Source organism: Ovis aries, chromosome 3 (assembly GCF_016772045.2).
Source record: "Ovis aries strain OAR_USU_Benz2616 breed Rambouillet chromosome 3, ARS-UI_Ramb_v3.0, whole genome shotgun sequence".
NCBI lineage: Eukaryota > Metazoa > Chordata > Mammalia > Artiodactyla > Bovidae > Ovis > Ovis aries.
Window position 1 is genome coordinate 31,664,654 of NC_056056.1, and position 27,131 is coordinate 31,691,784.

The following is a 27,131-nucleotide window of genomic DNA, read 5'->3' on the forward strand; positions in this document are numbered from 1 at the left end:
AGACTCTTCAGAGGTGGTTTTGGGGGGACATTGAATCCACTGTCACTTCAGCTTGCTGGCATTCTGATGAAAGGTACTTTTCATTTACTACCAACATTTGTGACTATGTAACTGACTTTGTAAGTGGTGAGCAGTGGGATCCCCAGTGGATAACAGTACTGGCATAAGGATAGCTATATAGATAAATGGAACAAAAAATTTTCTGGGGGTCACATTGTGTGCCATGTGGAACTTCCCTGATAAGGGGGATCAGGGCTCAAACCTGTGTTCCCTGCAGTGGAAGAACAGTCTTAACCACTGGACCACCAGGAAAGTCCTAAATGGACCAGAATTTTGAGTCCAGAAATAAACCAGCACATCTAGGGTCAGTTGATTTTTGACCAGGGAAGAGTTCTCTTGTTATCAAATGGTGCTGGGACCAAAAAAGAAGAAGAGGGAAAAGAAGAGGAGGCCTCACATAAAGGCCATCCATAGAAAAGTCTCTTTGTCCTAAGGAATCAAAGTAACTCCTTACTGGTGGCTTCAACAGACAAGATCCCTGGAGAACAGGTTTGAAAGCTGAACTAACTACAGGATCCCAAAATTGCTCACCTGAAGAAGAGTTCAGAAGACGCGCAGGGTGCCTTTACTTGCATGGGGATGGCAGGGATCTGTAGATGAAGCCCAATATCAACTTGAATCCCAACACTAAAAACTGTCAAGTAAAACCAATAGGCAAATGGAGATTATATTTGAAAGGATTATTCAAATGGGAATAAGGGTGGGATGGAGGGGTGGAGAGACTACAGAAATAAAGCCAGAGGATAAATACAAAGGGAGGAACACAGTTGTCCAAAACAAACAAAAAAGTCCTGGATTTAGATAAAGAGAGACTATTGGAAAGGATTATTCCAAGAAGAGGAAAAGAAACTACTGCAATGAGATGTGGTAGCTGAGGCAACAACCATCACTATCAGGGAATGCTATCACAGAGGCCTGCAACTTACCTCCAGGGTTAGTCAGAAAAGTGAAGTGAAGTCGCTCAGTCCTGTCCGACTCTTTGCGATCCCATGGACTGTGGCCTGCCAGGCTCCTCCATCCATGGGATTCTCCAGGCAAGAGTACTGGAGTGGGTTGCTATTTCCTTCTCTAGGGAATCTTCCCGACCCAGGGATCGAACCAGCGTCTCCCGCATTGTAGGCAGACAGAAAAGGGCCCTTCTTTTATAGGGAGGAGGAACAAAGACTTCACAGAACTGGGCATAGGGCCAGGGGGATGGATGCGTGGAGGTGGCAGTTGATCACTCAGCAGATCAGGGTGGTTTATGTGGAGGTCAGCCTACTTTTCAGTGATGGTGAAGGGGGGATTGTAGGCTAGGTCAAGCTGAGAGTGGGTCCAAGTTCTAGGAGCCTGGAGGAAGGAGAGAATCTTAAGTTTGGCCAAAACAAGGTAGCTGGTATTTTGTCCAGATTGTCAGTGGGCACAATCAGTAAAGACAATCAATCATGAAGCAAAGAGAACGGCTATTTGGAGGGTCTATGTCTGACCTTGTCATGGGTAAACAAGGGGACATCCGTGAGTCTGAATAAACCGCGGGGGGAAGTGTGGTTTCCTGTTGTCAGACCTTCCAGGGACACGAAAGGGTCGCGGGGGGACGGAAGGGGCGGGGGGTGGGTGCTTTTAACCGTTGCTTCCCGGCATCTCGGGGCTCAGGTAAAGTTCAACATGGTCAGGATGCAGGGAAATCTCTCCGCAGATTCAATCAGAGGCTGACGAAGTACACAGGTAAGTTGGTGCTGAGTTCTGAGATGAGCCCACACCTAGCTCCCTGCGTCTTCCGCGCCGAGTGGAGAGATAGGAAGCAGCAGCGTCCGCAGGAGGAAGGAGGCGGCCGCCATCGGCGCGGGCCACTGGGCGAGCCGCCGCCGCCGCCGCCGCCGCCGCCGCCAGCCCCGCCCCCGCGCGCGCGCTCGGGTCTGCGCAGAGCCAGCCTCGGCGCGTACTCGGCGCCCGGCGGCGTTGACCGAGGGAGGCGCGCGCGGTTCCAGCGGCCCGGCCGCCGAGCTCGACTGGGCCTGGGGGCGGCGGTGCTCCTCATCTGAGGGGCTCCAGCCCGGCGGCGGCGGCGCCTGCGGCCCCTGAGCAGACAGACCGAGGCCGCGAGGCGACGGCGCGGCGCGGCCCCCTCCAGCGGCCGCGCCGGGAGGTGAGTTTCCCGGAGCTCGGCTGGGTGAGGGGACGGGCCGGCCGCCGGGCGGGGCCCGGTGGATGGGTTGGATGGGTCTGGCGGAGCCGCCTTGCCCCGTCTTAGTCGGAGCTCCGGTCCGCGACCCCGAAAGGGCGCAGTGGGGCGGCGGGCGGGGCGGACTCGGGGCCCGCGCAGGTGAGGCGCGGCTCCGGGGCCGCCGACTCCGGGCACGCGCCCCGGTGGTTTTCTCTCTCTGCGGGCGCTCGGAAACTTCGAGTTCTCTGTTCTCAAAATGCAGACTCGCAGCGCAGAAATAAAGCGCATGTTTGTGTGGGGTGGACCTTTCTTAGGTAACTTCATTAGTTGGCTCTTAAAACTCACTTTTATTTTGTAGACTTGATGGTCTCTCTTTTCCTACTTAATTTCTTCTTTTCCTCTGTGTCCATTTTTATTTGCAGTTTGTTGCTTGTTAGCAATAACGAACGTTAGTGTGGTTTCCAGCATTGGTTTCTTCGTACTCAATCTGAGATCATTGAAAGTAAAGATAGGAAACTGGCAGCCTCTACTAATGTGGGATTGTAAAATGGGATCGATTTTATAAGCGACGTGAAAATCAAGCTTCCTTATTTCATAGTCGTGGCTCAGGTGTGTTTTGGTTCTGTTTATAAGGTAAAGTTAGAGACAGGCGCTGCTGCTGCTGCTAAGTCGCTTCAGTCGTGTCCGACTCTGTGCGACCCCATAGACGGCAGCCCACCAGGCTCCTCTGTCCATGGGATTTGCCAGGCAGGAGTGCTGGAGTGGGTTGCCATTGCCTTCTCCAGAGACAGGCACTGGTGGAATCCAAAAAATGAATAAGAATTGTGTGCAGAATGGAGGGAGTAATTAAGCACACAACAAAAGTGATGCAAGGCAGAAACTACTACGTATTGAGCACTGACTTTTAGCCCTGCGTGTCGTACTTTACATGAAGACTTTAATTACGGAATATTTAATGCTAATTACTAAATTTATCATTCAAATGTTTTTAGTACCTATTGTGTGCTGAGTGCTGACGCTATGACAGTGACCATTATACGTTTGTGCAGTGTCATTGGAGGAAACGAATAATCACACAAGTAAATGCCTACTTACCTAACTTGTTTTTCCTATGCTAAGTCATATCCGACTCTGCGACCCCATGGACTGCAGCAAGCCAGGCTCCTCCGTCCTCTGCTGTCTCCCAGAGTTTGCTCAAACTCCTGTCCTTTGGTTAGATAGTTATCTAACCATGTCATCCTCTACCTAGAAAGAAGCTGAAAAGAGGGAATGTTCGGTGTTGTGTGAGCATATAACCGGGGACTGAAGAAATCAGTTCAGATTTTCCTAGGAATAGGTCATCTTTGAGCTCAGTTATTATGGATAAGTAGGAAATTAGGTGAAGGAGATTCCCAGTACTGGAGCTCTTTGGACCCCACACCCCACCCCTGCCCCCAGAAAGGACACCAAAACGGTTTCAAAAGGAGGGAAAGAAAGATCCAGGCAAAGGAAATCAGTTCCACAAAGACTTGAGAATGTTTGGGGAACTGAAGATCAGAACAGGTGAATTGAGGGGACTGTGGTTAGTTCGGGCCAGAGAGATGATGTGGGGCCTTTTAAATAATGTTAAGTTTTGGGAACCAGTTTTTTCTTTTCTTTTTTAAAAAATGTTTATACCAAAACTTTCAAACTTTTCAAATGTAGTGAGAGAACATTGCAGTTAACTCCTTGTCATGTTATCCAAGGTATTTGGATCTTATTTGAAGAATAGTGGGAGGTCTTGATGCATTTGAAGCAGGAAAGTCTCATAATCAAATCTGTATCTTAATCAAAAAGGTCACCCTGACAAAAAACAAAACAAACACAAAACAACAAAAAAGAGAATTCCCTGGCAGTCCAGTGGTTAGGATTCCATACTTTGACTGTCGAGGGCCTGGTTTGATCCTAGTCTGGGAACTAAGATCCCGTAAGCTGCTTGTCATTAAGAAAAAAAAAGATGTCACCTTGATTCCTGTGTAGAAACTGAATTGGATGGGAACAAGAATGGATGTGGGGAAACCACCTAGAGAAGATGGTACTAGGGTTGTGGTTGTGAAGGTAGGGCAGATTCAAAAAGTACGTAATTGATCTCTCCTTGTTGTGTTAGTAATTCTATATTCATGCCTTTTGGAGGAATCGTGGAAGGTTTTCTAAAGGAGATTGTATTTGAGATGGGTTTTGCAAGGGAAATAACAGTATGGAGCCCATTCTGGAATGAGAATATCTTGGTGTCAAAACAGTAGCTAACTCAGGGATCTGGAGGGTTTTTTGCAGAAGTTTCACCTTTCTCCTAAGATTTTCTCATTGAAATTACTTTTGTCACTATTGTTGTGGTCCTTGTGAGCGTATAACTCCCTCCTTAACAATTTTTTCTATTAATAGAAGATAGCAAAAATGTATGTTCTTCACTACTGGGATTACAGCTAAGCTAAGCTAAAACTTTCCAAAAGATTTCATTTTTTAAATTGTTATATACATAATAGTTAATAAACTAGAATTCACAAAATATACAAATAACTGTCTTACTAGTGTTTGAATCTGATGCTGCCATAGTTTGCTCTTGGTGGCCTAATCCTATTCTGTGGAAGACGTAACTGAAACGTGATCCATTGGTTTCTTTTCCTTTGTGCTGAATGACTTTATCCTTAAAGGAGAAACTAGTTTCTGCATAGCATGCCTAGTGGTACAATATCTTGATTCAAATTAATAATCTTTAAAAAAAAATAGCCTGTAGTATGTTTTTAAAAATAAGTAAAATTTGTAATATGCATATTTTTCTTTTCAAATTCTAGTGTGTACATTAAAAGATGACATTTCTTGGTAGTCTAAATTTATTTTGACTGGATTTTCCTTTTAGTGGATACATTCCAGATAGCCCAGTTTCCTCTGGCTCCTGACTGATTTTATTACTACAGTTTCTGGGAGTAAGTGGGATAATATTTGAGAAGGTGTTTAGTAAACTGTGATATACAATACAAATGTAAGATGGTAGTGGTACTAATTGGAAGTAAACTGAAGCAGAGTGAAGGAACTTGTGTTTATCTGTCCATTCTGATGCCCAGCCTCATAGTGGTAACTTCGATATTTGTCAGATGGCTTTTTTATTTTCTACATACAGTATGTACATGACTTAGGTTCTTTCATGTCACATGACTGATGGTTGTAGATGCTCACTCAGTGGATATAAAATTTTTACATGGTTCATTTCCATGTTACTAATTTATGGTAGAAATACCTAGAATAATAGTAACTGTATGTCCATTATAGAATAAGTTTTGTTTTGTTTTTTCCAAAACCATTTATTTATTTAGCTGCATTGGGTCTTAGTTGCAATATGTGGGATCTTCACTGTGGCACAGGGGCTTAGTTGCCCCACAGCATGTTGGATCTTAGTTCCCTAACTAGAGCTCAAACCCCCATCCTTATTGAATTGGAAGGTGGATTCTTAACCAGTGGATCACCAAGAAAGTTCCTAGAATGAGTTTTTACTTTACAATTCTGTACTGTGTTTGCAATTAATAATTCAGTATATTTTTTTCCTTGTTAGTCTGTAAACTTCCTGTTAATGGATACTGAGTCTGTCCTTCTACCATTAGTTCTAAACTAGTACCTTGCACACAGCAGTGGGAGGTTCTATAAGTATACAAAAGTTTTTTTTAAGTTAATCTAGTGAAATGAAAAGTGAAATTTCATAGCCATGTTGAAATTAAAACTTTGAGACTAAGTCTGAAGGTGTTTCTTACTATAAGTCTTTGTAACAGAGGTTATAATTGGGGACTGGGAAAAGAGAAAGGAGCATAACATTACTGTAGTCTCGATATCTCTCTTGTTCTCTGAACAACCTTCTTAGGAGGATGATTATCTCCAAGTTACAAGTTAGGCAATTGGTACTTAGAGAAGTTAAGCAATTCTTAAGCTCAAAAATGATGTAGCCAGTATTCCAGCACAGGATAGTTTGAATGCAAGGTCTGTTCTTCATTCTCTTTTGTTCTCATGGAACAAGTAAAAACAATTTATCAATAGCTTAAACTATGAAATGATAAGACATAGTAATAATTTGCTAGAGAATAATAACTTATTAATGGGAAACATAGTGAGATGCTTTAAGGATGGCTCCTCCTTGCTCTGCACTTGGCTAAGCACCTTGGAGGGCTTCCCTGGTAGTTCAGTTCAGTTCAGTTGCTCAGTCATGTCCAACTTTTTGCAACCCCATCAATCACAGCACGCCAGGCCTCCCTGTCCATCACCAACTCCCGGAGTCCACCCAAACCCATGTCCATCGAGTTGATGATGCCGTCCAACCATCTCATCCTCTGTCGTCCCCCTCTCCTCCCTGGTAGAGCAGCTGGTAAAGAAAGTGAAAGTTGCTCATGGTGTCTGACTCTTTGCGACCCCATGAACGATATACTCCATGGAATTCTTCAGGCCAAAACACTGGAATGGGTAGCCTTTCCCTTCTCCAGCACATCTTCCCAACCCAGGAATCGAACCAGGGTCTCCTGCATTGCAGGCGGATTCAGCTTCGTTACAGCCGGCAAAGATGCTGATTTTGCTTTGTATCAGGGTCTCTCAACATTAGCACTTGACATTTTGGGCAATACTTTCTTGTGGGGACTGTCTTATGCATTGTAGGATTTTCAGCAGCATCCTTGACCTCCTCTACTAGATACTAGGAGCACCCTTCATCCCAGTTGTTTTGACAACCCAGAAATGCCTCCAGCCATTGCCAGATGTCTTCTTAGTGGTATCGTTGCCTCCTGGTTGAGACGCACTACTTTATCTTTATACCATAGTTTCATAAAAGCAATACTAATATATAAATGTTTTCTCTTTGAATGCAACTAATTATTTAAAAAGTAAATACGGGCTTTTATGGGCTCTGTGGCTCAGTGGTGAAGAATCCCCCTGGAATGCAGGAAATGTGGAGACATGACTTAGCAACTGAACAACAACAAATATTCCTTTGTGTGTATATACTGCATGTTGTTCAGACATTTATCTGTTGGTGGACATCTGGATTGCTTCCACCTCCTGGCTTTTGTGAATAATGCCTCAACCACCAAATTCTATTCTACAGCCACTGCGCCATTTTACATTTCTACCACCCGGGTTCCAGGGCTCTAATCTCTCCACATCGCTGTCAATGCTTACTATTTTTGTTTTATTAAATAATAACTATTCTAATATGTATAAAGTGGTATCTGATTGTAGCTAGTGATGTTGAGCATCTTTTTTGTGTGCTGATTGGCTGTTCATATATCTTTCGGAGAAATGTCTGTTCAGATCCTTTGCGCGGTTTTGAATTGGTTTGTTTTCCCTGCTGTTTTTAAGTTGCATTTTTCTATCATTCATTTGATAGCTGCAAACCTTTGACTGCTTTCCAGAGTTCTGACTAAGTTGTTTCTAACAGTTTCTGCTTATCTTTCAGTGTTTCTGTGGAGATAGGAGCTTGCAACTGCCCGTTCCCTCATTTTGCTGACATCACCCTCGAGTGCATTTTGGGAGTGGGGATGGGGAGGGCAGTTTATTGGAGTATAATTATTTATGATGTTGTGTTACTGATAGTTTTTGCTGTGCAGCATAAGGAGTCAGTTTTATATATATATGTAACTCTTCTTTAGAGTGTATTCCCATATAGGTCATTGCAGTATTGAATGGGGTTCCATGTGCTATTCAGTAGGTTCTTATTAGTTACCTGTATTGTATGTAGTAGTTTATATGTCAGCCAAGTTCAATTTTTAAATTTTAAATCTTGGTTATATCTAGAATTTATTTTTATAATGATAACTCCATATGATTGTTGAGTTTATTTAAAAGTCCATCTTTTCCTGAATTTTTTTTAGATCTGTAATAATAGTATGGATTCCTCATGGGTTTTTGTTTTATTCAATGAGTATAATCCATTAGTATCATCATTTACTTTGACGTTCCATTTCCCAGATTTGTCCAGCGGGAGCCTCTTCATGTAGTTTCAGTGTCCTTTTATGTCTTCATCATTCACTGAGCACCATCTTACTTTCTGGAGCAGTATGTTTCAGGTTCATTTGTTCTTTCTCTGCCTGTGTAGTCAAAATTTTCTCTAAGGAGCCATGATTCCCTTTTTTAGGAAAATTGTATTTAGAAACCACGGTGTGAGTTTTTGGTATACTTATCTAGGGTAACCTTGCGTCCAGGACTTCTCAAAGGGCAGATGGCTTGGATTGTTTTAAACACTGACTTGCTTGATTATTTTTAAAATCAATTTGTTGTTTTTAAAAATTGTTATTACTTATTTGACTGTACCAAGTCTTAGTTGCAGCATGCCGGCTCTTTAGTTGCAGCATACCCTTAGCTGCAGTATGTCAACTCTTAATTGTAGCATGTAGAATCTAATTCCTTGACCTAGGGTCAAACCTGGGCCTCCTGCATTGGGAACTTGGAGTGTTAGCCACTGGACCACTGGGATGTCCATGGTTTCTTTGCTTATTTCTTACATCATTTTTGTTGTAAAGGCGAGAATATTGCAGAAAGTTTGGAAAAGAAAGAAGATAATCCATAATTTTATTACCTGCCAACAATAACTATTTTCATTCTTGTTTCTCTCCATTTTTTCATATTCAATTTTTGCTGAAATTTTTATTTCTTATATTTTTCACTTATATGGTATCTTTTTCTTCACAAGTATTTTTGAGGGATACATAATATCCCATCAGGGCTTCCCTGGTAGCTCAGCTGGTAAAGAATCCTCCCGAAATGCAGGAGACTTTGGTTTGATTCCTGGGTCAAGAAGATCCACTGGAAAAGGGATAGGCTACCCACTCCAGTATTCTTAGGCTTCCCTGGTAGCTCAGATGGTAAAGAACCCACCTGTAATGTGGGAGACCTGGGTTCAATCCGTGTATTGGGAAGATCTCCTGGAGAAGGGCATGACAACCCACTGTAGTATTCTTGCCTGGAGAATCCCCAGGGGCAGAGGAACCTGGTGGGCTACAGTCTACAGGTTCGCAAAGAGTCAGACACGACCGAGTGACTAAGCATAGCACAGTGTCCCATCAAGCAGCTATATCATGACGACTTACTGCATTTTCAATTTTTCCTGATGAAAAACAGCTGTGGTAGACATATTTTATGTATATAGCTTAATTGTTGGTCTTCTCAGTTTCCAGAAATCTGGAAGATCAGGGTCAAAAGATATGACATGGTCAGTTTGCTTTCTCCTAACATTGTGAGAATCAGTTTATATTGATTTAATATTTTGTTACTATTGAAAGTTGAATGAAATGTTTACATTTGCTTTTGTTTGTTATTAAATCAAAGGGTATATTATTTTTCATCATAATATTTACAAATCTTTCTTCTACCAGAAGATTATCCAAATCCTGAATTTACTTTTTACTATTGCTTTACTCTAGGTGAAAGTGACAGCTTTGGGTCTGGTCATTTGTTCTTAAGACCTCTCTGGTGCTATTTTAGGACTGTATAATAGCTTAAAGAATATTAACACATATGGGGGAATGAATTTATTTAAAATACTATAGTAAAAACTTTAGCTTTTCCTTTTACAGTAAAACAAGAAAGAATGAAAGAAGTGGATAATCTTGAAAGTATAAAGGAAGAATGGTAAGTTGAGTAGTGCATTTTCTTTGTACTATCTTTATTTTTATCACAGTTCACTGATTTAGTATGTTTTCATTATGATTATTTGTTAAGTATGAGTAATGTATTTGAAAGTTGGTGTTTTTTGCTGTACTCACATTAAATGGATTTTTAGTGGTTTCTAAATATTTTTGATTAGTTTTGTGAAAAGTGTTAAATTTCTTTCTGCTCACTTATCATTTCTGTTGTATAACTGAAAAATTAAAGTAACTGTTTACTTCATTAGCCCCTTCTGTTATACTCTCTTGGAGTCATAGTGGAAATATAATGACTTTGGAGTCAAATAAACCTAAGTTTGAATCTCATCTCTGTCTTCTACTACTTCTCTGGCCTTTGAGCAACTTAGATTCTTTGAGCTTCAATATCTCCTCTAAAAAGGGAGAGGGCATACATAGATATCTGAAAAGTTTTTGTGAGAATTAGCCGATTCAAAACGCTTTATTCTCCCTTATCTGAGATGAAATATCTATTTTTCTATTATGTTCTTTTTGTCTTAAATACTCAAAAATGAAGCACCTTTCATTCATAGTCCATTTAAAAAGATAAATGTTTATATTAACAGATGTTTTGTGAACACTTTCTATACCAAATATTGTTATTTTTTCACTGGAGGATTTATTATTTCATGTAAATATCTGATCAGTTAAGTTCAGTCACTCAGTCGTATCCAGCTCTTTGCCACTCCATGAATTGCAGCAAGCCAGGCCTCCCTGTCCATCACCAACTCCCGGAACTCAATCAAACTCATGTCCATCAAGTCGGTGATGCCATCCAGCCATCTCATCCTCTGTTGTCCCCTTCTCCTCCTGCCCTCAATCCCTCCCAGCATCAGAGTCTTTTCCGATGAGTCAGCTCTTCGCATGAGGTGGCCGAAGTACTGGAGTTTCAGCTTTAGCATCATTCCTTCCAAAGAATACCTAGGACTCATCTTCTTTAGAATGGACTGGTTGTACCTCCTTGCAGTCCATGGGACTCTCAAGAGTCTTCTCCAACACCATAGTTGAAAAGCATCAATTCTTTGGTGCTCAGCTTTCTTCACAGTCCAACTCTCACATCCATACATGACCACTGGAAAAACCATAGCCTTGACTAGACGAACCTTTTTTGGCAAAGTAATGTCTCTGCTTTTGAATATGCTATCTAGGTTGGTCATAACTTTTCTTCCAAGGAGTAAGCATCTTTTAATTTCGTGGCTGCAAATCACCATCTGCAGTGATTTTGGTGCCCAAAAAGATAAAGTCTGACACTGTTTCCACTGTTTCCCCATCTATTTCCCATGATCTGATGGGACCAGATGCCATGATCTTAGTTTTCTGAATGTTGAGCTTTAAGACAACTTTTTCATTCTCCTCTTTCACTTTCATCAAGAGGCCTTTTAGTTCCTCTTCACTTTCTGCCATAAGGGTGGTGTCAGCTGCATATCTGCGGTTATTGATATTTCTCCTGGCAATCTTGATTCCAGCTTCTGCTTCTTCCAGCCCAGCGTTTCTCATGATGTACTCTGTGTATAAGTTAAATAAGCAGGATGACAATATACAGCCTTGACGTACTTCTTTTCCTATTTGGAACCAGTCTGTTGTTCCATGTCCAGTTCTAACTGTTGCTTCCTGACCTGCATATAGGTTTCTCAAGAGGCAGGTCAGGTGGTCTGTATTCCTATCTCTTTCAGAATTTTCCACAGTTTATTGTGATCCACACAGTCAAAGGCTTTGGCATAGTCAATAAAGCAGAAATAGATGTTTTTCTGGAACTCTCTTGCTTTTTCGATGATCCAGTGGATGTTGGCAATTTGATCTCTGGTTCCTCTGCCTTTTCTAAAACCAGCTTGAACATCTGTAAGTTCACAGTTCATGTATTGCTAAAGCCTGGCTTGGAGAATTTTGAGCATGACTTTACTAGCGTGTGAGATGAGTGCAAGCAGAGTATTAAACCACTACAAATGAAAGTCTTGAGTGGGAAATTTTATTCTGAAGTGCACAGAGGGGCAAAGCTATGATTGTGACTGTTCTTCACACATTATCACCTTTTGTTTCAAGAGTGCTCCCTGTTACCAAAAACTATACAGTAACCCCTTTTAAAGCAATTTTGAGACCTTTACAAAGAACACATTTTTTTCACTTTGGACCAATGGTTTTCCACATGGCAAGGTTTATCCATCCCACCCCTAGAGGTCATCTGGCATTGTCTGAAGGTGTTTTTTATTATAAAACTGGGATGTAGGGGGAATGTCCACACTACTGCTCACAGACACTGCTGAACCTCTTACAATGTATGGGCCAGCCAGCTCAGCAAGGAATTATCTTTCCCCAAGTGTCAATGGACTGAAGTTGAGAGAGCTGTGCTCTGGACCAAAAGGGTTAATGGCTTTTTCCCGAGGGCACATATCTACTATCTTAATTTAAAATAGGATCTCTGACTGCAGACATGGAGGTAGTGTCTCAGTGTTAGATCCCTTAACTAGAGCAATTTATGTAAACTTTTAGAGAATTAGTGGTCAGTAATGCTTCTTCTTTTTGTGTCTGTCTGTGTGTAGGGTTTGTGAAACAGGATCTGACCACCAACCTCTTAGTGATAGTCAACAAACAAATTGTGAATATTTTGTTGACAGCCTTTTTGAGGAAGCTCAGAAGGTTGGTGCCAAATGTTTGTCTCCCACTGAACAAAAGAAACAGGTAAGTGTCCATAAATCTTTTCTTTCCTGATGTTTCTCAAAATATGGACTTTTAGAGGTCAAAACTGTTATCGTACTAATCAGTTCAGTTCAGTCATGTCCGGCTCTTTGCGACCCCATGAATCGCAGCACACCAGGCCTCCCTGTCCATCAGCAACTCCTGGAGTTCACTTACACTCACTTCCATCGAGTCGGTGATGCCATCCAGCCATCTCATCCTCTGTCGTCCCCTTCTCCTCCTGCCCCCAATCCCTCCCAACATCAGAGTCTTTTCCACTGAGTCAACCCTTTGCATGAGGTGGCCAAAGTATTGGAGTTTCAGTGTTAGCATCAGTCCTTCCAATGAACACCGAGGACTGAGCTCCTTTAGGATGGACTGGTTGGACCTCCTTGCAGTCCAAGGGACTCTCAAGAGTCTTCTCCAACACCACAGTTCAAAAGTATCAATTCTTCTGTGCTCAGCTTTCTTACTAATAGAAAGATACTATTTACTTTTTTCACTGTATTGAGTTTGCACTGATATCGCAAAAGCATTGGTCAACAAAACTGGCACCTCAGGAGGAACTGAGGCAATGGCACCACACAGCACCACACCGTACCAGTAATTACTGTACTCTTCTTTGCACTTGAGGGGGTGAAAAACACTTGTTTCAATTAAGAATGTCCTTGATAGAACAGTGAAACTTACAGATTCCATTAAATCCCAACACTTCAATACCTATCTTACTAACTTTCTGTATAATAAAATATGAAGTATATACATAAAATGAGGCTTCCCTGGTGGCTCAGACAGTAAAAAATCTGTCTGCCGTGCAGGAGACCCAGGTTCACTCCCTGGAGAAGGAAATGGCAGCCCGCTCTAGTATTCTTGCCTGGAGAATTCCATGGACAAAGGAGACTGGCAGGCTACAGTCCATGGGTTGCAAAGAGTTGGACACGACTGAGAGACTAACACACACACACAGACACATATGTGAAACTCTTCTGCAATATACAGAAGTATCTTAAGGAAAAGTACAGTTGCTTGAGATGCAAGCTGAACAGTTTGCTTTTTCATGGTGTACTGTTTATACATGAAAGGATGCTTTACAGACAACTGATTTTTCAGTCTTGGCTATCTGCAGACACTTTCTCAAAATGTATAAAATGAGTCTGACACTTCAGGGAAGTGAGATGATCCAGAAGATGTTGAGAGATGAAATATTGCTAACAGTAACACTGACAGTTCTTTTTTTAAGCAAATTATTGTGTGTTTTTTTTTAATACTTTTATTGATTTATTTATTTTTGCCTGTGCTGGGTCTTCAGTGCCGTGCAGACCTTTCTCTGGTTGTGGTGAGCAAAGGGTACTCTCCAGGTGCAGCGCACAGGCTTCTCATTGCAGTGGCTTCTCTTGTGAAGCACTCACTCTAGGGCAAGCAGGCTTCAGTAGTTGGGGCTCCCCAGTCCTAGAGCACGGCTCAGTGGTTGTGGTGCACAGCCTTAGTTATTCCGCAGCATGTGGGATCTCCCCGAATCAGGGAGCCAATCCATCTCTCTTGCATTGGCTGTCAGATTCTTTATCACTGAGCCACCCAGGAAGTCCAAACTGATAGATTACATTTGAAGGAATAGCTGTTAATTACTCTTAGTTGTTTTTCCCCCATTTTTATTTTTAATGTTCAAAGTCTAATGTTCAGGTCATTTCAGATTTCTCTAACTGTTGAGAAGTCTCTTCTGACCAGACAGCATTAGTGTCCTCTGAGATAGAGCACAGGATATTCTTCCAAATGAGTTCTCCTAAAGAAAATGATTAATGACTTACTTTAAAACATTATTCATTATGGACTAGATTATACATGAACATTATAATTTTGATATTTTATATTTGAAGCTAGCTCTTATGAATGGTATATTTAAAATTTTTAACTGTGTAATGGATGTTAATTATACTCATTCTGTAATCATTTTGCAGTATATACATACATCAAATCATTATGTTATGACTAATACAATGATGTATGTCAGTTATATCTCAATTTTAAAGAAAAGATTGATACATAAAATATACACTGATAGAAGAAATTTTCAAAGGATTTTTAATCTACTAGTACATTTTATTGATTAACATTATACATTTTGTTTCTTACTGCTTTGCAGGTAGATGTAAGTATAAAATTATGGAAAAATGGATTCACTGTCAATGATGATTTCAGAAGTTATTCTGATGGTGCAAGTCAACAGTTTCTGAACTCCATCAAAAAAGGGTAAGCAATCTTTGTTAGCAGAAGGATATTTTAGATATGTTTCATTTGGAAGATTCCTTTTTAATGTTGTTCACACATCCTTACACATTGAAAAATACTTTTTCTCTTTTAAATTCACACTTTTCATAAGATGGGTTTTCTTAAGAGAACCACAGCTGTAATCTTGAAGGGTCAGGAATGTGAATTCTGATCAACCAAAATCTGACTTAAATTAATTCACTTTGCCAAGTGTTACTTAATACCACATCACATCCTACTTGTTATTTAATAATTACGTTTAAAGATCTTTATAGTTGTTAAATTGTGATTTCCATTGCCCTGTAGTGTTTTATATTATATATTTATAAAAACTTGAAAATCACCCATAATTTCATTACCCAGAAGTATTACTGCTATTAACATTTCTGTTGAATTTCATTTTGGCACTTTCTGTTCATAGATTTATACATAATTGTGCATATATTTTAAAAAGTGTTTTGACTTTATCTTGAAATACTTGAATATATCTGTATATTATTTTGTTACAATGATGAGCCATAATGTTTATATATATATATATATATATATATATATATATACACCTAGTTGTTGGTGATTTGATTATTTCTTAAGTTGCCCACTATAAAAAATATGTGACTATCCTTGTGTTTAAATTTTTAAGAAAAATAACAGCTTTATTTTTAATTAAAGCTTTATTAAAATAAAATTAGCCTACCATAAAATTTACTCCTTTAAAGTATACAATTCATAATTTTTTAGTATATTCACAGTTATGCAACTTCAGCACTATTAATTCCAAAATATTTCCTTTTTCATCACCCTAAAAAGAACCCCCATGCTAATATCACTCTCCACTCTCCATTTCCCCCTCCTCACAACCCTGCACAACTGCAGTCTTCTTTCTACTTCTATGGATTTGTCTATTTTGAACATTCCATATAAATGGAATCATTTGATGTTTGACTTCTTTAACTCAACATAGTCTTTTCAGATTTCATTCATGTAGCTTTTAACAGTTCTTCATTCCTTTTTATTGCCAAATAGTGTTGCATTGTATGGATATGCTACCTTTAGTTTATTCACTTCTCAGTGGAGAGACATTTGGGTCATTTCCATATCTTGCTTATTACAAATAATACTGTTTTGAACGTTTGTGTACAAGTTTTCATGTGGACATAATGTTTTCAGTCCTCTCAGGTCTAGGAGTGGAATTGTTATCTCTGTTTATGAAGAAATGCCACGCTGTATTCCAAAGTGATTATATCATTTTATATTCCCACCAACAGTGTATCAAAGTTTCAGTTTTTCCATATACTTGCCAGTGCTTGTTAGTTCCAGTTTTCCATATCCTTGCCAACACTGGTTTTTTAAATTATAACTATCCTACTCATTACGAAGTGGTATCTTGTGGTTTTCATTTGCATTTCCCTAGTGACCAGTCATGTTGAGCATCTTTTCATGTACTTGTAGGCCACATGGATATCTTCTTTGAAGAAATATCTATTCAGATCCTTTGTTGGTGTTTTTTACCCTTTCCACCTGAGCCCTTAGCAGTGAAAGTGCAGAGCCTTAACCACTGGACCACCAGGGAATTCCCCCTTGCCTACTTTTAAAATTTAGGTTATTTACCTTGCTGTTGATATGTAAGAGTTTGTGATGTATTTTTGAGACTATTTTCTCCTATTCTTTTATGTTTGTTGTTGTTTCATTTCTTTGATGGTACTCTTTGAAGCACAAAAGTTTTTAATCTGGAGTCTGATTTATTGATTTTTTTTCTTTTGTCACCTTTGTCTCTGGTGTCATAGCTAAGAAAATATCACTTATGTCAGGGCATTGAAGATTTTACTCCTATGTTTTCTTATAATTATATTCAAAGTTGACTAGTATCTCAATTATTCTTTCATGATAAATTAATAAATTAATGTGTAAAAGTCATGAACATTCTTTCAGCTATTGATGCTCATATTCATGCTTTTGCTTTATTAAAAAGATACACAAAATTAAATTCTGTCCCATAGCACTGTCCTTATCATATGATTTATGTGTGACATCAATTTAATGGTGCAAAGTACTTATTTTGGTCAGTTTTTATTTCAGAAGGGTTCATAATATTCTGTATATAACCAATTTTCAATATATACATACACATATATAGGTCTGTACATGTGTATATGTACAATGTATATACAAATTATAAATTGTTTTGTATTATATTTGTGTATAATTTGTATATAATTAATTTTGTAGTATATTTGTATATAATTAATTTTTAATCTTTTTCAAACTTATACAAAAGTCACAAGTGAAGTACTAAGAACTTTTCTAAAAGCATTTGAGAGTGAGTTGCCGAAGTAATGCTTCTTCATCCAGAATAGTTTGTATATTTTATTTTAAAAAAAAGGAAATGTATTTTCCTATGTAACCACAATACAACCATCTAATGATGTATGATTATCATTTAATCCTCAAACATTTTCAAGAGTCGCTATTTATCTTAATAGTATCCTTTTTAAAAAAGGGAAATATATTTACCTCTGTAACCACAATACAACCATCTATTAATGTATGATTATCATTTAATTGTCAGACATTTTCAGGAGTCGCTATTTATCTTAATACTATCCTTTATAGCGAAAGCATCCAATTCAGAATTACTTATTGCATTTAAATGTCATGTCTCTTTCATTTCTTCAAAACGGAACAGTTCCTGAGTTTTTGTTTTTGTCTTTTTTTAATAACCTTGACACTTGAAGATTATGGGCCCAAATTATATAGAATGTCTCTCAGTTCAGATTTGTCCCATTTTTAATTCATGATAGCCACCTTTCCAGGTAGCTTAGTGGTAAAGAATCCACCTGCCAATGCAGGTGACATGGTTTTGACCCCTGAGTGGGGAAGATCCCCTAGAGAAGAAAATGGCAACCCTCTCCAGTATTCTTGCCTGAAAAATCTCATGGACAGAGAAGCCTGGTGGGCTACAGTCTATGGGGTGGCAAAAGAGTCAGACATGACTTAGCAACTAAATAACAACAATCCTTGATAAGACTAAAGTATACTTTATCGGTAGGAATATCACAAAAGTAATGCTATCCTAACTTCAGTGGTAATTTGTTCTTTGCTTTTTTTTAATAGTTTTTTGTTTTTCTTTAGGCTTTTTTCATTTTATCTGATTTTTGAACTCTATATAAATGGACTATGTTTAATTTTTGCGTCTACTCAGTTTATTTCTTTGGGATATTCATCCATGTTGTTGCATATAACTATAGTTGGCATGAATCCCAGAAGCAATATAAGAAAGATAAGTCTGATTATATAAAATCAATTGCCAAACTGGGAATACTTGTTGCACTTATATCCTGTAAATGGAATAGATACACATTTCTTACAAATCAGTTAGAAAAAGATGAAAAGAGTATTTTATATGTTTGTACTTGATCTACTTTAAAACAGAATAGCAGTATGCAAAATACAGAATAGTGTGTATAGAATGATACCATCTTGGGAAAAATTACAAATCCGTGGTATTTTACTATATAGAGAGAAAAAATTTCAGAGACTCACCCCAGTTTTTTATCAAGAGAGGAATTCTAAGGACAGTCACTTTGGAGGGAGGGGACTGTCACTGTCTAAGTCAATTAGTATTTATATTTTTTGTCTTGCTTTTCTGGAACAAGCATGTAGCTATATTTTCATTTTAAAAAATAAAAGAAGATCTTGATTTTTCTTGTACATTATTAATCCTGTTTAGATATCTATGAAAGTGATCAAATTGTTTAATTTTAGCAGTATATAGTCATCAAATGTTTCATGACTTCAGTGTTACTCTGGACAAACTGAATAGCTCAAGCTGTTCATGAATTTTTAGTTTTAAAAATTTTTTACCATAAAAATCAATTTGAATCAATCCTAATGAGATGAATGAACCTTAGAACCTATTATACAGAGTAAGTCAGAAAGAGAAAGACAAATATCATATTCTAATGCATATATACGGAATCTAAAAAAATGGTACTGAAGAATTTATTTACAGGGCAGTGGTGGAGAAACACATACAGAATAGACTTATAGACTTGGGGAGAGGGGAGGAGAGGGTGAGATGTATGGAAAGAGAAACATGAAAACTTACATTACCATATGTAAAATAGATAGCCAACGGGAATTCACTATATGGCTCAGGAAACTCCAACAAGGTTTCTGTATCAACCTAGAGGGGTGGGATGGGGAGGGAGGTTCAAAAGAGAGGGGATATATGTATACCTATGGCTGATTCATGGTGAGGTTTGACAGAAACAACAAAAGTCTATAAAGCAATTATCCTTCAATAAAATTAATTTAAAAAAATTTTTCTATATTGTTCTTGGCTTTTGAGATTCATATTATCTAATTGTATTATTTTAACTATATTATTTTAAATAGATGTAGTTTTTATTATATAGAATATTATATGCCTCATTTGTATATTTTTTAATTCTTTTTGTATATAGAATATGTTTTTCAGAGGAACAAGAGGGATATTAGTAGCTTCTTAGCTTCCTTTCTTTACTTTCCAAGGGAATTACCTTTAGAATTACAGGGAGTTTTTGATAAAGAGGAGGTGGATGTTAAAGTTGAAGATAAGAAAAATGAAGTATGTATGTCAACAAAGCCTGTGTTCCAGCCCTTCTCAGGACAAGGTCACAGACTGGGAAGGTGAGTAGGCTCATGGTCTGTGCTTTTCATAAGCAGAGGCTTGACTAATATTCGGCTTTTAATTATTTCACTATGTAGACCACATATATAGAGTTTATCATTTCTCCCACTGAAAATGAGATTTTTTTTCATGTTAACTTTTATGAGAACTTCTAAATCATATTCACCTTAGTGAAAATAACACAAGCTGGCACTACACTTAAAAATCATGAAGGCTTTTTTTGGTTTTATCAGATCAAAAGGGCCTGGTTTAATAAGGACATTGGACAAAATTGTGTGGGTAAATCATTTTTTCTCCCTTGCACCCACCACTTGAGCTTTGCCATTAATGTCATAGGGTATATAGGCTAGCTTTGGGAGATAGTATTCTGTAACCAGTGCCTTCAGCATTGCATTCCTCCAATCAGTATCTGAATTTTGAAGTAATACAAGTGAAATAATGCCTGATAAAGTTAGTATCAAAGCCTTTAATTATTTTCAGACTTTGCAGTCTTCATCTTATCTAGTTATGCCTGTGACAGAATGTGCAAAGAGGTTAAATATAGGATTGCTTCTTATTTTTATGAATTCTCATGTATGAATTATCAAGATTGGTACAGTATATACATGCATATTCATCCACGAGTATAAAAATATTCAAGTGTGACCTTCAGAGTGATGAAGAAATACTTTATCTCATTTATAACCCAAGGACTGTTCTCTACAAAGAACTTATTTCTTCTAGAAATTTTAACCTGGGACATAGGTAAAGTCCATGGATCTGTCAGCACTATAAAATTGTTCTGGAAGGCACTATTCAAATATATATGTACTTAAGTAGTATTCAAGTATACTTATATAACACTCTACAGTCTTACATATTACTTGGATATGCATAATTTCATTAAATTCCTATAATCATCATCTATGATAGGTACAACTGATACTAATATATTTATGTGTTAGTAGGGGAACAGCTGTGACTGGCTAAAATCTTCCTAAAATCTATACTCCCTGTAAAAGTTGTAGAGTAATTGTTTAATGATAAAGTTCTGCTTACTGAAAAACACCCATCTGATTTGTTGTATGGATTTTCCTAGTGCTACACCAAAAATTGTTTCTAAAGCTAAGAATATTGAAGTTGAGAATAAAAATAAGTTGTCTGCTGTCCCACTAAACAATCTGGAACCCATCACTAATATACAGATCTGGTTAGCCAACGGGAAAAGGATTGTCCAAAAATTTAACATTTCTCATAGGTGAGTCTTCTATTTCATTATTTGTCTGATTTCCGCCCCCCCCCCCCCCCGCTGAGTTTTAATAATATTTCTTCTTTTCAAGTCACTCAATAGTTATTTTTAAGAACTAACCAAGAATCTTAATAAATAGTTCTCTAAACATAATGTATCATGACAAATGGAAATTCTTGGACGTTAATGAAATATTTTTGATTTTTTCTACTTATTTCATTAGTTTTATGGCTTAACTAGATATATAATTTTAAAAGAATTATTTTCAATATGTTTTTAAGTAGACCTTTTAGCACTATGTGTATATTGTCTCTCAGTCGTGTCCTACTCTGCGCGACCCCATAGACAGCAACCCACCAGGCTCCTCCGTCCATGGGATTTTCCAGACAAGAGTACTGGAGTGGGCTGCCATTGCCTTCTCCATTGTTAATTGTATAAAAAGAATGAAAATACAGGAAAGTCCTGAAATAAACTGAAGTCAATTTAAATTTCATCGCCTAGAGATCATCACTATTACTACTTTGATAAATTTTTCTAGTCACTCATCTCTTCTTAATTTTTTTCATTTTATTTAAAGTAGGAACATATTGTCTGTAGGTTTTCTTCTTTATTTAAAAGCATTTAAAATTTGGGAAGGAGATATTACACATGTAAAATATTCTATACATATGTGCTTGGTTAAAATAGTAATAGTGAAATAACTTATGCACTGCTGCTGCTGCTAAGTTGCTTCAGTTGTGTCTGACTCTGTGTGACCCCATAGACGGCAGCCCACCAGGCTCCCCCATCCCTGGGATTCTCCAGGGAAGAACGCTGGAGTAGGTTGCCATTTCCTTATCCAGTGCATGAAAGTGAAAAGTGAAAGTGAAGTCGCTCAGTCGTGTCCGACTCCTAGCGACCCCATGGACTGCAGCCCACCAGGCTCCTCCATCCATGGGACTTTCCAGGCAAGAGTACTGGAGTGGGTTGCCATTGCCTTCTCCGAACTTATGTACTACCTCGCTCAAAACATATGCCAATATATCTTATTTGCCTTTCCATGATCTTATCTGTTTCCTTTTGTGCAAGAGAGAAATCTGTTGTAAATCTGTGTTAATTATTTTTGATGAACTGTGTATGTCCTCTCCCTCTTTAAGTATACACACATATACTTACATGTAATAACTGAGCTGCCTTTAAGATTGCTGTGATTATATTACATTATAGTGTTCATGATACTAATTGAAAATAGGCCTGTACCAGGTTAAGTGTTTTCTTAACTAGATTTGCATACAACATCACCTGGTATGGAAGAGATAAAGCCCATGTCTGTGTAGAGTTACTGACTGGACCATTTCTGATCCATGCAGAGCTAGTTATGTTGATTTTTCTGTTATATAAATTTTTAGGCATATGCAAAAGTGAGAAGATATAATGATCCATCACTAAGTTCCCACTAAATTATGTTTAAGAAAATCCCAGACTTCACCTTAAATTAGCTAATTCAGGCTTTCATAAAATTACATTAATAGTTTGTGCTATTTTACAGGATAAGCCACATCAAAGACTTCATCGAAAAATACCAGGGATCTCAGAGGAGTCCTCCCTTTTCCCTGGCAACGGCTCTTCCTTTCCTCAAATTGCTAGATGAAACACTCACCCTGGAAGAAGCTGAGTTACAGAATGCTGTAATCATTCAGAGACTCAAAAACACCGCTGACCCTTTTAAAGAACTTTCGTAGCATTGATTTTTGATAGACTAAGTGGAAAGTTTCCCCAAAAATGATGGTCATAAGTGGACATGCAAATCAAAACAAGGGAAAGTCAGATTTTCTGCGTTTTGCACTGTTTCAATTCCCTGCTGATGAGATTTTAAAATAAGTACAAGTTAGGAAAGTAAACTATTACTGGAAACTATATTCAGTGAACTTTTTCCAGAAGGCTACTCAGAAAGAAAAATATACTTATTTTCAAATACCATTTATTCAACATAAGATATAGTCAATAACTTATCATTTAAAATCTTAATATGGTATAAAGTAGGAAATATGTGCACAGCATCTTTCATTCAAATATCATTCCCAAACAGCAATGATGTGTTTAAATGTTAGCTGTCTCAGATTTTTTAAATGGCAATACATTAAAAAATTGTACATGGCAGGTTAAAAGCATCACTGTAATTTTCTTATATCTGAGATACAATCATAAGGCTGAAAGGGTCTGCTTTTACCACAGCTAAACCTCAGAAGTGTTCCCAATTTGCGTACTCCAACAATCGAATATTAACAGTATCTGGGATGTACTTTCATTTAAGAATAAAACTGTGTAGCTTAGTATAATGTCAGTATCAACGTGCCAACTCATATTTCAACATTTTAAAAATGTGTAGATTTAAAAGAATTCTTTTTTTCTCTAGGAACCTGTTTATTCCCTACTTTATTTTCTTTGAAAAACTAGGGGTTTGTTTTCAGCTGACATTTGGAGTGAGCCATTTGTTTGGCACCACTCACATAGAATCTAATGCTGATGTTGTCACATTACTAATTAACATTTTAAAAATGCGTCATGTGAAGTGTGGTTTTCTATTTCATACATCAGTTGGCCTGTTTATATATTAAAGGATTGTTTATTACATTAGATGTCACTAAGGAAAACCTGCCTCACATCGTAGATTTTTAACTAAAACTGATTCGACTTGAGTATTTCACTGTCAGATTAAATCCTCTTGCCTGAAAATAAGTTTAAGAAGCTTTTTGCAGATGATCTGTTGAATCATATTTAAAGTGAAATATACATTGAGTATGCCAAGGAATGAAGCAACCGGGCCTATCAGCAGTAATGTTCATAGGGTACTGAATGCCTGCTGGAAAGAGAAGTTCTCAAACTTTTTGGTCCCAAGACCTTTTGTTTATCTGTGTTACACATATTAATGTTATATTTAAAATAAAAGGTTATAAAATATTTATTCACTAAAAACATGTGTTAATGTAAAGAACATTTTCATGAAAAATGTCATTTTCCAAAATGTCAAAAGATGGAGTGGGAAATGTGGCATTGTATTTTATTTTCTGCAAGACATCTTTACTGTCCGATTTAAAGAAGACAGATGGGATCTCGTTTGCTTCCACATTCAGTCTGTTGCAATACCGCACATCATGTCCCCTCTGGTAAAAGCTCCTGTAAACTCTTGAAAAAGTGAAGAAAAAAAAGCAAGAATAACATCTTAATATAATTATGAAAATAGTTTTGACCTTGCAGACCCCTTGAAAGAACTAATCTTGTGATTAAGTGAAAGCAGTGATTTGCAGTGATCTTCAAGCCTTAATGCTCAAGGATCACCTGGAAAGCTTTCAGAATGCCTATTACCTGCCACCTACCGCACACATTTTAACAATTCGTTGTATTTGGGATGGGTCCCAGATCTCTACATTTTTAATCTCCAGTAATTCTTAGGTATGTAGTAGGAGAACCTATCTTCAGGAAATCCTGCACTAAGCTTTCACCCTAGGAAAATAAAACCTGCATGCTTCACCATGGCAGTATAAGACACAACTGAAATGGGGCTGTTAGACCTTTAAGTTTTATCCTGATCCCCCATGGTTTGTTCTTAAACTGTTTTTCCCTCCCCCACCCCTTAAGGCTGAACTGATCATGAGATAAACTTGTGCTTTATCTTCGATAAGCACAGCTGAGACAAGGCTGCACTATTTAAATGAGGTTTTTATTAAAGGCTCAGGGATAACAAAAGGGAGACACATAACTAGATGACCTGGTTTATAAGATATATCTTCTGTTTGAAATCCATTTTGAGAATGCTTGCTTTTCTAGCTCTCAGCCCTCCACGTGGTAGAGTTCTGTTGTTTTATCAGGGAGAGAGGGAGAACAAAGGAGAGACTTTTCCTTTTATCATTCACCCTCAGAAATAAACAGACACATAACAGAAAATATTTATTGTCGGTAACGTTTACGGCCATGATAGAGCCCTCTCGCTAGTGAAACAAAAATAATGGCATTCTTAAAAAAGTGAGGGGATGCTAAGATCATACGTAAGATGACTGTTCATATATTTTCAAGAATCTGTAAGAAAATGTTTCATATAGTCCTGTCATGAAGCATTTTATCATTTTCCTTTGCATAAATATGTCAATTTATGATTCTCCATATGTTTATATGAAGGGGCTTCTTGTTGGAAATATTGTTCTCACATGTATAGAAAAGCCTCCCTTATGGGTTTTCCAGTTTACCGTAATTATTATCCAGAAGACATATTGGAAGTTTTCTTGGGTGTACATGTAGAGTACACCACAATGAGAAGTTCTTTAGAGAAAGACCCGTCATCAGCAATAACCCTCATTTTTGTAACTGTGAAAACTTTACCACAAGTGATATTCTTAAAGGTTTTCTAAAGTGAGAACCCCCTCATAAAGCTTTTTATGTGAAAGTGTAAAATTCTAAAGTTGTTAATTAAATGTCTAATATAGCCCAAACATGTTGACTTTAGAAAACAAACTGAATTTTGCGAAGGAAGGCAAACTTGAAAATAAGTCAGCATCTTAGGTGTGGAATACAATTTGACCTAAGTAGTTGTTTGAAAACTGGCCTCAATCAGTTTAAAAGCATTGTTAGGCCTGTTATATAGAAGTACATATTGAATTTAACAAACTTTAATTTATTGGTTAAATTACTATGCATTATCCAGGTTATAAAGGTGATCTTATTTATTTTATATGCTTCTGTCATTTAGAGTAGTTTTCATTTTACTTAATTGTGTTGAAATTATGCATGCATCTATTTCAGTGCCTTAAAGTATTTTGAAAGCAATCTTGATAATGGTTAAAGAACTGTTGTCTTAAAGATGAAATACTGTTCATTAAAAGGATCTGTGAAATAATTTATATTTGTTTGTTATAAATTAGTTACATATGGATGTATTTGTCATTTTTATTTGCAAAGACATTCAGTTTGAGAATCAACAAACATTTATTAGGTGCTTTCTATTTGCCAGCTATTTTAACCAATGTTACTTTCATTTAATACTCAGAAGTGTTAAAATGCAATACTTTTAAACTCAGTGGTTGTGTTTATTTCTTTCACCACCCTTTGTGTCGTTAGTGGAACTACTTCACATAGTTGAAGACTCCTTAGTATGATTTACTCCTTTATTCTTTCTCAGTAGAAACCTTTCAAACATTGCTCATCACACTGAATCTTCAAATAGAAGTGGCTTACTCAGTAGACTAATATTTGGCTCTTTGTCATTTGAATTAAATGTGTGTTTTTTACATAGATAATTCATGTCCACTGGAGAAAATTATACAGTTATGCTGAAATGGTCTTTAGCTCACCTATTATTCCACCATTCAGAGATAACCGCTAATAACATTTTGGTGTGCATCTTTACAGATATTTTTAAGTGTATCAGTATTCAGTTTTGTTTTAAAAAAAACAAACCTCTTGGTTATTGTAGACCTGTTTTATTTATGGAACTCTATTGGTCCTTAAAAATTCTATTAGGACTATACCGCCACTTTAAGTGGAATAGTAATAGGGAAAATGCCTTTTAGTTACATTTCTGTGCGAACAAGGGAAAGAGGGTTTTGGGGTTTTTTTGGTTTGCCCTCCCCACCCACTTCCTTTCAAAATTAAACTTGTGGTAGTATATGCAACAAAGTATTGTGAGTGAAGTGTTTCCAAACCTCCTAAAACTGCATACATAGTGTGTTCAAATGTAAATTATTCAAAGAAATTTCAACTTGATGTTATTTAACAGTCTCCACCCTCAGTTCTTAGCAACCACAAGTCTATATTCTTTCTGTAGATTTACCTCTATGTACATTTCATGTAAGTGGAGTCATACAATATTGCTGTCCTTTGTGACCAGCTTTTTTTCCACAACATAAAATTTCAAGGTTCATCTATGTCCTTTTTATTGTTGAATAAAATTGTATGAATATTCCTAACATCCTAAATATTCACCCATTAGTTGATGGACATTTGGGTTGTTTCCACTGTTTCAGTTTAGTTCAGTCACTCAGTCATGTCTGACTCTTTTCGACCCCATGAATTGCAGCACACCAGGCCTCCCTGTCCATCACCAACTCCCGGAGTTCACTCACACTCACATCCATCAAGTCGGTGATGCCATCCAGCCATCTCATCCTCTGTCGTCCCCTTCTCCTCCTGCCCCCAATTCCTCCCAGCATCAGAGTCTTTTCCAATGAGTCAACTCTTCACATGAGGTGGCCAAAGTACTGGAGTTTCAGCTTTAGCATCATTCCGTCCAAAGAAATCCCAGGGCTGATCTCCTTCAGAATGGACTGGTTGGATCTCCTTGCAGTCCAAGGGACTCTCAAGAGTCTTCTCCAACACCATAGTTCAAAAGCATCAATTTTTCAGCACTCGGCTTTCTTCACAGTCCAACTCTCACATCCATACATGACTACTGGGAAAACCATAGCCTTG

General features: G+C 37.8%; 1 protein-coding gene across 6 annotated transcripts; it reads left to right on the forward strand.

Annotated features, from left to right (window-relative positions):
• On the forward strand, nucleotides 1–25,740 carry UBXN2A (UBX domain protein 2A). Of its 6 annotated transcripts, none has more exons than XM_027966545.3 (8): nucleotides 1–73; nucleotides 1,736–1,764; nucleotides 9,766–9,820; nucleotides 12,390–12,528; nucleotides 14,666–14,772; nucleotides 19,324–19,461; nucleotides 20,541–20,699; nucleotides 22,219–25,740. In XM_027966545.3, the coding sequence occupies exons 3-8, from the start codon at nucleotides 9,780–9,782 to the stop codon at nucleotides 22,409–22,411; spliced, it is 777 nt and encodes a 258-aa protein (XP_027822346.1). In that variant the 5' UTR covers nucleotides 1–73; nucleotides 1,736–1,764; nucleotides 9,766–9,779; the 3' UTR covers nucleotides 22,412–25,740. The 6 variants fall into 6 exon arrangements, with proteins under 6 accessions (XP_027822346.1, XP_060267915.1, XP_060267916.1 ...); XM_060411933.1 differs by lacking the exons at nucleotides 1–73; nucleotides 1,736–1,764 and adding exons at nucleotides 1,979–2,185; nucleotides 2,626–2,812; XM_060411932.1 differs by lacking the exon at nucleotides 1,736–1,764.
• The last annotated feature ends 1,391 nt before the right edge of the window (nucleotides 25,741–27,131 follow it).